This window comes from Acanthamoeba castellanii, assembly GCF_000313135.1.
Source record: "Acanthamoeba castellanii str. Neff unplaced genomic scaffold scf7180000084777, whole genome shotgun sequence".
NCBI classification, from domain to species: domain Eukaryota; phylum Discosea; order Longamoebia; family Acanthamoebidae; genus Acanthamoeba; species Acanthamoeba castellanii.
The window spans coordinates 53,952-67,151 of NW_004457712.1; the positions used below are offsets into that span (position 1 = coordinate 53,952).

General features: G+C 56.3%; 5 protein-coding genes and 2 pseudogenes across 5 annotated transcripts; 5 read left to right on the top strand and 2 right to left on the bottom strand.

Annotated features, from left to right (window-relative positions):
* Window positions 1–182: 182 nt before the first annotated feature.
* On the top strand, window positions 183–1,940 carry ACA1_287650 (uncharacterized protein; the record flags this gene model as incomplete). The annotated part of the gene is made up of 4 exons (XM_004367764.1): window positions 183–361; window positions 484–1,070; window positions 1,184–1,384; window positions 1,498–1,940. The coding sequence occupies 4 exons, from the start codon at window positions 183–185 to the stop codon at window positions 1,938–1,940; spliced, it is 1,410 nt and encodes a 469-aa protein (XP_004367821.1).
* A 211-nt stretch (window positions 1,941–2,151) lies between these two features.
* Window positions 2,152–3,885, top strand: ACA1_287660 (pentapeptide repeatcontaining protein; the record flags this gene model as incomplete). Its single annotated transcript, XM_004367765.1, has 9 exons — window positions 2,152–2,497; window positions 2,704–2,763; window positions 2,853–2,912; window positions 2,997–3,056; window positions 3,123–3,182; window positions 3,248–3,307; window positions 3,385–3,444; window positions 3,508–3,567; window positions 3,770–3,885. 9 exons carry the CDS (start codon window positions 2,152–2,154, stop codon window positions 3,883–3,885), a joined length of 882 nt encoding a protein of 293 aa, XP_004367822.1.
* Window positions 3,886–4,010: 125 nt separating this feature from the next.
* On the bottom strand, window positions 4,011–8,022 carry ACA1_287670 (annotated as a pseudogene).
* Window positions 8,023–8,797: 775 nt separating this feature from the next.
* ACA1_287680 (tubulin folding cofactor C, putative) lies at window positions 8,798–9,455 on the top strand (the record flags this gene model as incomplete). Its single annotated transcript, XM_004367766.1, has 4 exons — window positions 8,798–8,868; window positions 8,927–9,029; window positions 9,111–9,242; window positions 9,303–9,455. 4 exons carry the CDS (start codon window positions 8,798–8,800, stop codon window positions 9,453–9,455), a joined length of 459 nt encoding a protein of 152 aa, XP_004367823.1.
* Window positions 9,456–9,538: 83 nt separating this feature from the next.
* Window positions 9,539–10,670, bottom strand: ACA1_287690 (annotated as a pseudogene).
* Window positions 10,671–11,029: 359 nt separating this feature from the next.
* Window positions 11,030–11,635, top strand: ACA1_287700 (lethal (1), putative; the record flags this gene model as incomplete). The annotated part of the gene is made up of 1 exon (XM_004367767.1): window positions 11,030–11,635. The coding sequence occupies one exon, from the start codon at window positions 11,030–11,032 to the stop codon at window positions 11,633–11,635; it is 606 nt and encodes a 201-aa protein (XP_004367824.1).
* Window positions 11,636–11,847: 212 nt separating this feature from the next.
* On the top strand, window positions 11,848–13,194 carry ACA1_287710 (MutT domain protein-like family protein; the record flags this gene model as incomplete). Its single annotated transcript, XM_004367768.1, has 8 exons — window positions 11,848–11,959; window positions 12,023–12,114; window positions 12,176–12,283; window positions 12,352–12,435; window positions 12,523–12,611; window positions 12,805–12,895; window positions 12,956–12,989; window positions 13,061–13,194. The coding sequence occupies 8 exons, from the start codon at window positions 11,848–11,850 to the stop codon at window positions 13,192–13,194; spliced, it is 744 nt and encodes a 247-aa protein (XP_004367825.1).
* Between the last annotated feature and the right edge of the window lie 6 nt (window positions 13,195–13,200).

Sequence of the window (13,200 nt, forward strand, 5' to 3'; positions counted from 1 at the left end):
GCCTCTTCTGTCTTCCGTTGCTCGAAAATGTTCTCAGAATTGCATTTATTTATTATTTTCTTTGTTTCTGTTATTTTGCGTAACGATCAGAAGATCGAGGGCCATTTGATCGAGGCTCGCATTCATTTTCTGCAGCCGAGGTTTTGTACTCGCGCAGACCCGCCCATTCGCGAATTCAACAAATGCAGCAGAGAAGCGGGCACATTCCCGCATCGGTTGGCGGAATGCAGCAGCGAGCAACTGGGGGCGTTCAATACGGCTACGGTGGAGGGAGCATTCCAGGAGCCACTTCGAGCACTCCGGGTGGAATGATCTATGGCGGCCAGTCCCACCCACCGACCTCTGATGCCTCTGCCTACATGTACATTCACTCGCCCCTTCCCATTCGTGATTTCCCTTTTGCTATTTATTTATTTTCATTTTTTGGCGTTTCGATTGTCGGGATGGTGTCATCCTGTGCTGACGCATCGTCGCCGTTTGCAGGCCCTACGGTGCTGGTGCAGCAGGCTATCGCCCAGCGGCAGCGCCGGCTGCCGCTTATTCCATGCCCGCGGCTGCCGCGTCACCCTATTCTCTGGGGGCATCGGCACCGCCACCAGCGGCCTCCACGCCCGTGCCTTCTTCTCCCGCGTCACTCTATCAGCCTTCCCCCTCATCTGTCGTCTCTCCCTCCACTGCAGCCTTGTCCTCTCCTTCGCCCTACGCACGTCCCGTCACGGCACACGTGCCCTCGTCACCATCTTCCTCGGGAGGAATGCGGTCGTCCATACCGCCAGGCTCCAGCGTCTCATCTTCCTCATCGTCCTCCTCGTACACGGGAGCGCCGCTGAGCCTCTCCACGTCACACGTCAAGCGAGAGCCCTACCCCGTGCCCACCTGGGAACAGAAGGAGCGCGAGTTTCGAGAACAACAGCAGCAACAGCAGCAACAGGCACAGCAGCAACAGCAACAGCAACATCACCCGGCGTACTCGCACCAAGCCTCGCATTATCAGCAGCAGCAGCAGCACCACCACCAGCACCAGCAGCCACCGCAACAGCAACCCGCTCCAGGCAAGTGCTCTCCCTTACGTGTTGTGCGTGCGTGCGTGCTGTGAGGTTCTGACGTGGTGGTGGCTCACAACGTTTGGCGATGTGGCGTTCGGGCATGACGATGGCTTCTAACGTTGGCGATCGTACACCAGACCTGCACGGGGCGTTTGCGACGAGAGGCGACGCGTTCAAGAGGCTCGCGCTTGTCGCCAGCGCACTCGATTCGCCCACACCGGCCTTCGACGCCGAGGAGTGGGAAACGGCCAGCAAGAGCAAGTGCGCCGCGATCAATAACAAAACTGAGGCCGCCACCAAGCGCTTCGTCTCCCTACTTCAGGCCGAGATGGACTACGGTACGCCCGTCGCTGCGCTGCGTGCTGTGTGCTGTGTGCAGCGATTTGTGTTTTGTGTCGCGTTGGTGGCGTTTTGTGTTCTGATCTCTCCACTCCGTGTTGTGCGTTCTCAGGCGGGCACCCCGAAGACACAATTTTGATTCTCCAACTGCAGTGCGCCGACCTCCAGCACGAAATCTGGGCAGAGCGGCAGCGGGAGCACCGACTCGCGGCCAGTGCTGCAGCGGCCCACCACGGCGGCGGCTTCTCCGCCATGTCGCCCTACGGCTCCGCCTCGGAGAGCAGCAGCTACTCTCCCGTCGTACCCTCCTCTCCCTACGGCCACCCCACCTCCTCCTCTTCGGCCTCTCAACAACCATCATCATCGTCGCCCTACCCCAGCTTCCAACACCCCTCACACCCCGCCTACGGTCCCTCCTCGTCGTCGATGCCTGGTGGCGGCGCCTACGCCACCGTGAACGGGCCACCGGCCACCATGTCGCCAGCCCACCTGCCCCCGCACCACCCCTCGCCTTCCACCAACTACAGCTACCCGCACTCTGCCTACTACCAGTAAGAAAGGAATCCTGAACGAACATCACCACCATCACGACACCACAGTCGTCTTGTTGTACAGAGCGCCACCTTAAGAAAAGGAGTATTTATTATTTTCCCGCATTTTCCTTGTGGTGCGCGGCACGTGCCTTCGACATTGCTGCGTGTGCGTTGTGGTCTGCAGCACGCGCCTCAGGCATTCGGCACAACAAACTACGAGTATGGAAGACGCCATGTCGAGTTCAACGGTGGGCGGCCTGCTGGTGGAAGAAGATGAGGTGGAGGACGAAGTGCAGGCCAAGTCGAGCGGGGAGGTGGTGCCGCCCGTCCTCGGCGGGGGTAGCGCCCGTACCTACGTTCCCTTGAAGGCCAAGCACCTGGTCCGATTGGTGCAGAAGATGAGCCACGCGAAGCCCCTGAAGCTGAGCGGGATGGACCTGCAGGGGTTGAGCCTGTGTGGCATGGACCTCACCGGCGCCAGACTCTTTCGGTGCGACTTGCGCGGAGTCGACTTCCAGTGGGCCAACCTGACCGAGGCCACCCTCACCGACTGCAACCTCACCGGGGCCAATCTCAAAGGTGCCAAGCCCCACCACCACCCGCGGGCCGACAACCCATGGCTCATTGGGAGTGCCTTGGTAGATGCGACGCTGTGTAGGACGTACCTGGGCCTGTCCGTGATGCGTGGGGCCTGCTTGGAGGGTACCCTCGCTCCTCCTGCTTCTTCTTCTACTTCCGCAGGCCAGAGGGCGCGCCGCTCACTTCCGTGGTGCACGCGCGGGCAGGGGCGAATATGCGCGAGGTGCAGCTGGCCAGCACCAACCTCACCCGGGCGAACCTCTCCGGTAAGCACTTGGGCCAGAAAAACAAGCCAAGGAAATTGCGGAGGAGCGCTCGGTTGAACTGTCTGTGCTGTGGGTTGTTGTGTTTGCAGGCGCGAACTTGCACTTGGCCAGGCTCGGGAAGGCTCAGCTCCGAAGGGCGAACCTCAGCGGTCCGTGCCTGCTGCTCTCGAGCCCATTTATCATCGATGCACTTGGGCTCACGATGTTGTTGGTGTGGTGCACTTTCCCTACAGGGGCGAACCTGGAGGAAGCCCAGCTCGAGGATGCTGATCTGCGACAAGCCAATCTCGCCAGTACTGTGCCTAGTTGTGCTTTTGACCTGGTGGAGAGCAACCCGCACTGACATTCCTGGTCACCAGACGCCAAGATGACCAAGGCAAACCTGATGCACGCAGACCTCCGAGAGGCAAACCTGTCCGGTACCTCTCAACCCTCCATCGAAAAGCTTCGCATGAGCTCATAGCAGCGGGGACTGGCATCGCAGGAGCGGTGATGCTGCGTGCCGACTTGAGGAGCGCCATCCTCCGCAGGGCCGATCTGTCTGGTGCGCTCATGACACCAATCTCGGAGGCACTGCGCCCACTCTGTGGGCCAATTGCTCACTGCCTCTTGAACGAGCAGGTGCTGCCCTTCCAAATGTCGAGCTGCAGAGGGCGAGCCTTCGGAGAGCCAACCTCACTGGTGCGTGCTGCTCACTTGCCGAGATATAACCCTCCTTGATCCTCTGCTCATTGCATCGTACAGGTGCAAACTTGACCTGGGCCACCCTCACTGACGCTGATTGCACGCAAGCCAACTTGTCTGGTACCCGCGTCCTGCCTGTCATTCCCGGGCGGTAGAAATATGCACTCACATCTTCCTTCTCAGGAGCCAACATGGCGAATGTGTCATGTGGTGGCACAACCTTCACCAACACCAACTTTAGTGGTATGTGGCGAAACCATGTCGCACATGTTCCTCCTGTTCTACTTGTGCATGCTCATCACCCACATGCCAACCCGCGCAGGAGCCAACCTCTCTGGCGCAGACCTGAGCAACAGCACATTGACTGGGGTAAAGCTCTCAGAAGCCAAGCTCCACGGCTTTCCACCCACCAAGCTCCCACAAGGGTTCCAGCCTTGACCTCGCTACCAGCGGAAATAAAGGAAACAACTGTGTTTTATGTCTGGTCCAGAAAGCGCAGAAACAGCTTCCCTTCTGGCTTCGCAGCGGTCGTGCAAACGTCTGGTCCTCGGGTGCTTGCTCACCTACGTGTCGGGGAACTCCTTCTCGATGTCGACCTGCAGCTTCCGCATGCCGTCCACCGTGTCCGCAATCATCTTCATCGTGAAGTCGAGTTAAGGAGCAAATGCACGCGTTCCACACGACACGACACGACACGCACACGACACGCACACGACACGAGACACTGCATAAAGGATATTCTTCCTCGAGGATGGGCTGGATCTTCTTGAGGTGCCGTTCGCTGATGGCGTAGGGCGTCTCCTCCTGCTCCTTTAGCAGCTCCGTTGACTGGTTGCGCAGCTGTACAGCAAAACATGGCGCGCATCAGAAACCGGCCGCTGTGTTGCGAGAGGGGGGAGGGGATCTGGCACCTGCTCGATCTTCGCCTTGAAGGCGGGCAGCATTTGCTTCTTCTCTCTGAGCTCCTTGAGGAACTGTTTTTCGGCCGAGGACAGGCCCTGCTTCTGCGACGTAATCAAGTCCATGACCTGGTGCGTCGGGCGCATTCGTAGAGGAGAGAGAGTAAGGCATGCGCAGTTAAACATGCGAATGAGCGCAAGGTTCGTACGAGCTGCGAGCGCTGGGTGAGGATCTTCTGGAACTCGGCGGCCTTCTCAATCTTGGCCTTGAGGGAACGAACGTCAAGTTATGAGAGGCAGAACCGAGGGCACGGGATTGTAAGCACAAACAAACAAGAGAAGAGTTGTAATCACCTGCAAAACATCGCCATTCTGCTGCAGTCTCTCCACAGCCTCGGCTATTACTCTGGCCTGTTCCTCCTGCCTCTCGTGCACCGAGCTCAGCACTTTCGCTCTTTAGCGGCGAATGAATTAGTCGGCGTGGCTCAAGTTAACACCCATTTGGGGGGGAGGGGGGCTCTGATTAGAGGGCGCGTACTGGTTGTGGATCTCAGCGCTCAAACTCTTGATGTGCAGAACGTATTCCCGTCGGAGTAGCTGGCATCGCTCCACCATGAACTGAAGTGCCTCCGGAGATGAATAGGACAGCGCTCCCGCGTCCCGTGTCGAGATAGGAGGAATACTGAACCAGAGAAGAAGGTCAAGCCATCGAGTGGTGAGTCTTCCATTATCCCTGGAAATGAAAAGGGAAGAACGAAGCTGATGGTGTGCTGGATGGGCAGGGGACGCGGTACCGCGGAAGCCTTTTTTCCAGCAGGGGCAGGATGGCAGCCTCGAATGGGCTTTGCGCTGACGGACCTACGTAGGTCAATTAAGGGTCGGGGAAGGCGATGAGCAATTGGTGACAACGCGCTAGCAATCGTGAAATGGGGGCGGAGAGAACCGCTTGAGGCCGCATGGGTGATCGGGGACAGGGGGATAGTAGGTGGAGCAGGGAGAGAGGTGGCATAGATAGATTCGTCCAACTTGATGCAGAGGCACTTCCACTATTGTCAAAGCAACGCAGTGAGTGAGCCGGTCGGAGAGAGGGGAGGCTGTGGTTGAAGGCGCGTACGGTGGAGGTGATCGCTACGAAAAAGTTGAGCAGGCCCGGGTCTTTGACGACTTCGAACCCGAGCAGCGGTGAGGGCTCCGTGAAGCTTGAATCTGTTTCACAAAGGGGCCCAAGGTAAGCAACTTTGACAAAATGTGTAGTGCCAACACTGGTGAGCGCGGGTCAGTAAGCAGAAAAGCGAACCGGAGGCAGAAGCGACGGTCTGGAGGAGGACCTCCTCCTCGGTGGGCGGAAGATCGGGAAGTGACGAGCTACCAGAAAGGGCAAAAAGTTCGAGCTTGTCAAGCCACGCGAGTCGTAGCATATGTACTCCTACGAGAGGGAACGTGAACAAAAGAAGTAGGCTGTAGTGCTGAGGTGAGGACATACCCGCGGCATGTCGAATGTAGACGTGTGCTTTGTTGACGGGATCCAGAGACATGATAGGCGCGAGAGCAGAATGCAGCAATTGTTCCTCATCCTCATCCGGACTCAATTTGGTGAACACCTGTGCGTGGTGGCGTGAAGCATGCGAATTTAATGGCGAGGGACAGCAGGGACAGCGGAGAGGCACGGTACCGTTAGGCCCAAGTCGATTCTATCGAACGTGGTCAGTGAGGCGGCAGTCTCCACATCCTCCTCTGCCAAATTACAACACGCACGCACGCACGCACGACACACACCACCACCACAAAGAGAGAGAGAGAGAGAGAGAGTACAAGTCAGAACCACGCAGTGCCAATCGAGCTGATGAGCGAACGAGAACCCGCGTGAAGATGGAGCCAATCGGGCTCGAGGTCATCAAAGGAGAAGAAGATGTCGACGAAGCCGTTCAGGAAGCAGCGAATGATCACAGTGGGCGATGACGGAATGCTGAGAATGCCAACAGGCTGATAAATGCGAGCGAAAAGAAGAGCTTTAGCTTTAGTACCGCAAGATACCAGTGCACTCGGTTCTCGGAGGTAAGGAAGTTGGAGGTGTACCACTTGGCCTCTCTTTGGCGGTTCAAATCCGTCAGAGGGTTCGAGAGGTCCCTGGAGGACTGGAGACAGAAGAAGTCTGTTTGGTGGTCTCCTCGTGAGGATCCACCCCTCACTCCCTCGCGACCTGTCCTTTCGCTTGCCTTGTCTCTGTTCTCGCCCTGCAATTGGACCACGTTGGTTACGATGGCAAACGGTCAGGTTCAACCGGTCCGCCCGGTCTCTGCGCTGCCCTATCCCAAGTGGTGCGTACCGCCGTATGCTTCGTCCGCGTCCCATTCGTTGCCCTCCGACTTGAGGACCGTCTGTCCTCTCACTGTGCATGAACTTAGCAAAGAGTGCCAAGGCCGAAGTAAGCGCGGGGGGGGGAGCGCACCTTCGGTTAGCCAACTGAGCTGCGTCCGATATCGTTTTTGTGCTGTTTCCGCGAGGTCGGACTTTCCGCCCTCACTTCCCTCCATGCTGGCCACCGTCTTCTCCCTTAGCCGTGTGAGAATGCCTTCGGACAGCAGCGCGTTGTACGGCACAACAGGGCTGAGCCCAAATATCTCACCTACGGATAACGGTGAGCACGGTGATAACACAAGTGCAAGAGATATTGAATTGTACCTTCCTCCATCAGGAAGTAGATCGTGAAACAGTCCCACCCCAGCCGCGAGGAGCCAAAAGAAAAGTCGATGGCGGTGAAGTCGAACTCGTCCTGGTACGGATAGAGCTCGTACAAGCGCAGGGCTTGCTCAGGCGCGTCGAAGTCGGACGCCAAGTCGTAGATTCTACGCAAGGGTGTATCGTGTGCCACGGTCAGCGAATGCTGCATTCTCATACAGCGAGCGGGCAAAGGCTGAGAGGGAGCAAGAACAAACCTGAGCGTGTTATCCGAGGCAAGAATGGCGAGGTGATTGTCGCTCAGTGGGTGCCAGGCTGCCTTGTGCACAGCAAGACGCGGGTTGGTGGTATGGAGGAAGCTTCCGATATTGTGCGTCCTGCAGCAGAGCGGGCATGAGATGGGAGGGAGCTTGGTCATGAGGGAGGCAGAGTGGTAGGTACCGGCACTCAATCTCACCGGACCGGTTCTCCTCCCTGAAGAACTCTCGTCTGGTGTGGTCTGAGATCTCGATAACGGCACACCTGTACTGGCCCACCGCGCACAGAAAGTTGGACTTCTCATTGAAGAGCAGCTCGCGTATGGGAAACTCGATGGGTGGCTTGCAGTGGATCGTCTGCACAAAACGGGATCATAAGAATCAAGCAGATTGGAGAAGAGTGGAGGAAATCGGCACCTGATACGATTCGTCTGCACCCTCCGATCTGATTCGCTTGAGATTGATCACACTAATCGAGCTGCTGTCGTCCTCCGGGTTGTGAAAGAAGAGCTGCTGGAAGGAGTCCAGCGCGAGCACATTGCGGACGAGTTTGCTCTTCTCGCCGCTGGCAGATCGCTGCGCCTCCTTCCACACGCCATGATTCTCCAACGCTGAAAGAAAGGCCGAGCCTGCCATCATTGAAATGATTTAATTGATGTAAATGGCACAAATTACCACGATAAAACAAAATTCCTAGCTTGCATCAGCAGTGACGCCATACCAGAGAGTTGCTTCTGCATTTTGGCGTGCAGTAGGGTCGCTCCGTGGCAATCGATCACTTTGAAAGAGGGCCAAACTGATTTCTTTTGTGATTCTTCCCTGCAAAAGCGCGGGAAAAAGGGGGCAAACGCAAACACACGGCCAAATGGAAGTGAACCAAGCAAACAAGAGCCGATTAGACCGACACTTTGCCGCTGCGAGGGGAAGGCGTGGAGCGGAAGATGGCAGCAGCGAGCATGGCGGCAATGCGCAGGTAAACGAATTCTGGACTCGTTTTAATTCAATCAAGAATGAATACGATCCGAAGCCTCCAAGCGAAGACCTCTGCCTTGATCATTTGAAACGACTCGAGGGCTGTATAGAGACTGCCCAAAAGTTGCTCAACGAATCGACCTTCTTTCTCCCGCCCTACGACGTTAGATCAGCCCAGAACGTACCCGAACACCCACCCTGACCTTTGTCGAGGACTTTCTCTGATCTTCCTGTCCACCGATTGGCATAGACAATCAACGGCCTCACAGAAGAGCTAACCAAGCAGCGGGAGCTGAACCGACCAAAGAAGAAGTTTGCCTTCAAGTCGCGCCAAGCTGCTTCGAAGCAGGCAGCACCACAAGTATCGGCCGAACAAGAGGCCTCAGTACCTACCCCTTTCCTTGCCCATTGTGCAAGAGGGGCAACTAACGAAAGCGCCCCTACACGCACAAGGCCGCCGTGCATATCGTCGTCGAAGAGGAGGGATTCAAGGACCTTCAAGGCCAGGTGCTGCTAAGGGAAGCTGCATCGAGACAGGGCGACATGGCCGACTTCTCGCTGTCCAACCTCACAGACTGCACTGTGTACATTTGCGCTCCGCTGCGCGCTATTAGGTACGCGTCATCGCCATCTGCTTTTATCACAGCAGCGCCCTAACATGCGTGTGCGTAGAATGTACAACCTGAAGAGCTGCAGCGTGTTCGTCGGACCGGTAGCAGGTTCCGCCCTCCTGTACGATTGTCAAGGGTGCTCATTTTCCATCGCCTCCCAGCAGGTGCGACTTTCAATTGACGCCTTTGCGCATTCGAGCCGAGAATCTTAACGCGTTTTGTGTTCCATCCCTCGTGCATCGCAGCTGCGCGTGCACAACACCACCGACAGTGACTTCTACCTCCTGGCGAGAAGCAAGCCAATCATCGAGAATTGCGATCGGGTGCGATTCGCGCCATACAACTTCAGCTACGCACAACTCGAGGAGCAATTAGAGGTAGGCTTCTTACACCCTGCCGTTCATACCCATGCTCACATATCACTCACACTACATCAGGAGTCGCTGGATGTCCCAACCAACTTCTGGAACAGTGTCGAAGATTTCAACTGGCCTCGGATAGGTGAAGTAAGCCCCTACTGGTCCATACTACCGGAGGAAGAACGAAGGGCAACAGTTACCCCTCCTTCACGACCCTCACCCGCTGTTTGAATGTGACGCGATCAATACTCACTTCAAAGGGGCGATTCCGTTCTGGCCTTGTGTAGAGTGCATTTGTTCCCTCGCGAGCAACGTCAGCACAACCGCGGGTACCACCCACCCAAAGTCCAGGACTTGGGCCATAACGGGAGACCGCAGTTATAGAGGAAGCCGCGCACAGTCTTCCGGCTCGGCTCCGTGTCCATGTCGCCTGTTTTGACGGGAACCTGCACACCGCACTCGCCAGCGAAGGGCATGAACCACCACCATCCATCGTCGCGCATTGCGGCGAATATGTAGAAGACAGCTCCTGCACCGGTCGAGATCAGCCACACCACCTTGGTGCAGAGTCTTGAGGGGGAGGCCGCACCGATGAAGTAGACGATGTCGGCGTTGCGGTACATGTACTCGGTGGCGTAGCTTGCATTGTCGTCTTGTACCTTGGCGTTGTAGACCACGTAGACGAGCGAGGCCGTGAGGGTACAGTTCCAGGCGATGACATCAGGGTCATCAATCGTCCATCCTGGCAGGAGAATTAGTCACCAAGCCAAGCAGCGGGACCCACACTCCTTGGCTGAACGCACCTCGGCCAGGAGTCCTCAGGTAGGTGATCCACCAGGTCGCCACCCACCCGAAGGAGGCTGCGCACGAGATGACGGCAGCAGCAGTTTCAAGATCGTGAGTGAGTAGAGTGTTGTCGTCGAGATACGCGTTGTCGCTTTCGGTGTCTTGTTTGTCGTAGTAGAAGGAGGAAGTGATGTAGAGGGCAGCCTCGACGATGTTGAACAATTCGGGTATCATTATGACGTGCAGCCAAGGGATACCGCGCCACGCCCACACATAGAGGAATGCCGACACCAAGTGCACAATGTTGAAGCCTGCCGGAAAGAGGAGAACCGCACACACGGCATTGGTGTCAACACCAAAAGGACTCATGGAAGCGTACCTTGAAAGAGCCGGTTGATCTCTATTGTTTCGTAGTTCTCCGTCCCAAAATCTGGTGGAAGAAGTGAGTGAAGTGTGGAGAAGTTGCAGTTTGGGGAAGTTAGTGCCTATGAATAGAATGCCGATGGTATAGCCCAGGTAAACGATGTTGGCCAGCATATATCGGTTGGTTAACGAACTGAGGGCAGCGCTTTTGAACTTGCTGAGGGCGTACGCCACACTCAGGTCAGGCTTGCTGTCGCTATCCTCCAGCTTGCCCCCCTTTCCTCCCTTCTCCTCCATCTCGTGGTCGCTCATGCCGTGCAGCGTCGGATGTTAGCACACAGTTCGCGCCTACTCATGCCGCGGTGCCAAGAGTGTCGATTCGTGGTCAAAACCTAACCCTAATCTGTACTTGGAGTCGCCAAGGTTCTCTTTTCTTCGGCATTCCAGTCTGTGCACGTGGGCGCATTCTTTGAACACTTTTCGTTGAGTTCCCGTTGGGCGGGGCGCTGACGTGTTGGGCGCACAAAGCAACGACTTCCATCTTCGCCAATCAATCAATCATCAACGCCACATCCTCCAAACAAAACAATCACTCCATCTTCCTTCTTCGCCTTCATCTCGCCACCTCCCTCTTCTCAGCACCACATCGAACCGACATGCCGCAGCTGTTCGCCATCGCCATCCTCAAGCACAAGGGTCCCGAGACATCTCCCACCCTTCTGAGCACTGAGTACGAGCTCAGCTCGTTCAACTTCTTCAAACGCGGCACCGTCCAGGAGCTGGTGACCTTCTTCATAAGGCAGGTCGTGCAGCGCACGCGCCCTGGCGAGAAGAACGTCATCGATGAGGGCGATTATGTGTGCCATGCGTACGTCAGCGGGGAGAATCTGGCAGCAGCGGTCATCACCGACAAGTCTTACCCAACGCGGGTGGCTCTCTCCCTGTGCGCGCTCTCGCTGTCTGAGTTCCGAAGCGCGAATGGAGACAAGTGGGTCAACTTCAACACCGACACCCAGATGGCGACGCCGTCGATCAAGGAGCTCCTCACGAAGTACCAGAAGCCAGACGAAGCCGACAACATCTCGCGCATTCAGAAGGAACTAGACGAGGTGAAGGAGATCCTGCACCATTCGATGGAAGATCTGCTGAATCGAGGGGAGAAGCTGGACAGCATCATCGAGCGAAGCGAAGATCTGAGCGCATCCAGCAAGCAATTTTTGTGGCAGGCCAAGAAGACGAACCAGTGCTGCTCCTACTACTAGGAGACGTGAGATCGCATCGGTCCGTAAAATTCATGTAAATTGGGAGGATGGAATATACGAGATCGGCGCGAATCAGCGGCTGTAAGTAAGCGGAAAGATGTTTTTGTATGAGGTTTATCTTTCATCTTTACCTCTTCATTCGCAGGATACGCCAGGTTCCCATCGCCACTTTTCTTCCTCAAAACAAAACGCAAAACACAAACGATCAAAAGATGGATGGAGCAACTGACAAGCTCCAGTATACTGGCGACCACTACGGTGGTGTTCTGATCGATGCCGACGCACTACCTGGGGATCTCGTCGTGTTCGGACAGATGCTTGAGGGTATGCCTTGCACAAGATTTGAGTCTTAGCAGGATTTCAGTCGTCTAACGCTGCTGCCAACAGCCTCCTTGGCACAGTGGCGAGACGAAGAGAAGCGAGGGGTGTGGCTGAAGGTTCCCTCCACCAAGGCGCACCTCATCTCCATCGCCGTCGAGGTATCACACCGCCCGCCCTTACCAACTCCCGGTCTAACTCGTTTTGTGCCGCGGGGGCCAGCTGGGCTTCGCATTCCACCACGCCGATCCGGCTTACGTGATGCTCACCCTGTGGCTGCCGAAGAAGACACCTTCCACGCTTCCCGGCTTTGCCTCGCACTACGTGGGGGTTCGTTCCCCTCCTTCCCTCGCTTTGTGCGTACCACACAACAGTTTCACGAGGCTGTGCGTGCACAGGTTGGCGGTGTTGTCATCAACGACAAGACGCAGGAGATATTGGTGGTCAAAGAGAGGAACGGACCCATCACCAAGATCTGGAAGGTCCTTTTACAGCTGGCTGCTCTCCCCTCTGCTTCTCTCTTGAACTCGCTCACCCGCTCCCATCCCTGCTTATCGAACTGTGCACAGTTCCCTGGCGGTATGCTCGAGTTGGGCGAGGAGATCAAGGACGGGGTGGTGCGCGAGGTGAAGGAAGAAACAGGCATCGATGCTGTACAGTACATCAATAACAATGCCGACGGCTTCATACTCAACTTACTCATTCCTTCTCCTCATCCAGAGGTTTGTGTCGCTTATGTGCTTCCGAGAGAACACGCAGAGCTTTCATGGGAGGTAACAAGCAGCGCCGCGTCGCGTGGACCATGCACACACATGAACTGGTATTGATCCGTTTTGTCGGTTCTGTTTTAGGTCCGATCTCTACTTCGTGTGCCGACTGGAGCCTCTAAGCTTCGACATCAAGAAGCAGGACAGCGAAATCGAAGAGTGCAAGTGGATGCCGGTACGACTGCGCAGCTCTCTCCTGCCAACCACCTCGTGCGCTGATTGCTTTACGCTTCAGATATCCGAGTTTGTTGGCTTGCCATACTACAAGGGTACGCACGACTCTTCGCCAAGTGCTGACGAGGTTGTGCCGTTCATACATTCACTGGTGCAACAACACAAGGCCTGTACAAGAAGATCATCGATTTGGCGGCGAAGAGTGCCGGAGAGGGCGGCTATCGAGGCCTGGCAGTGGAGAACTTGCCCATCGTCTTCCGCTCGGGCACCAACACCCTCTACCACGCCGCCTCCCTCTAAAGTCGT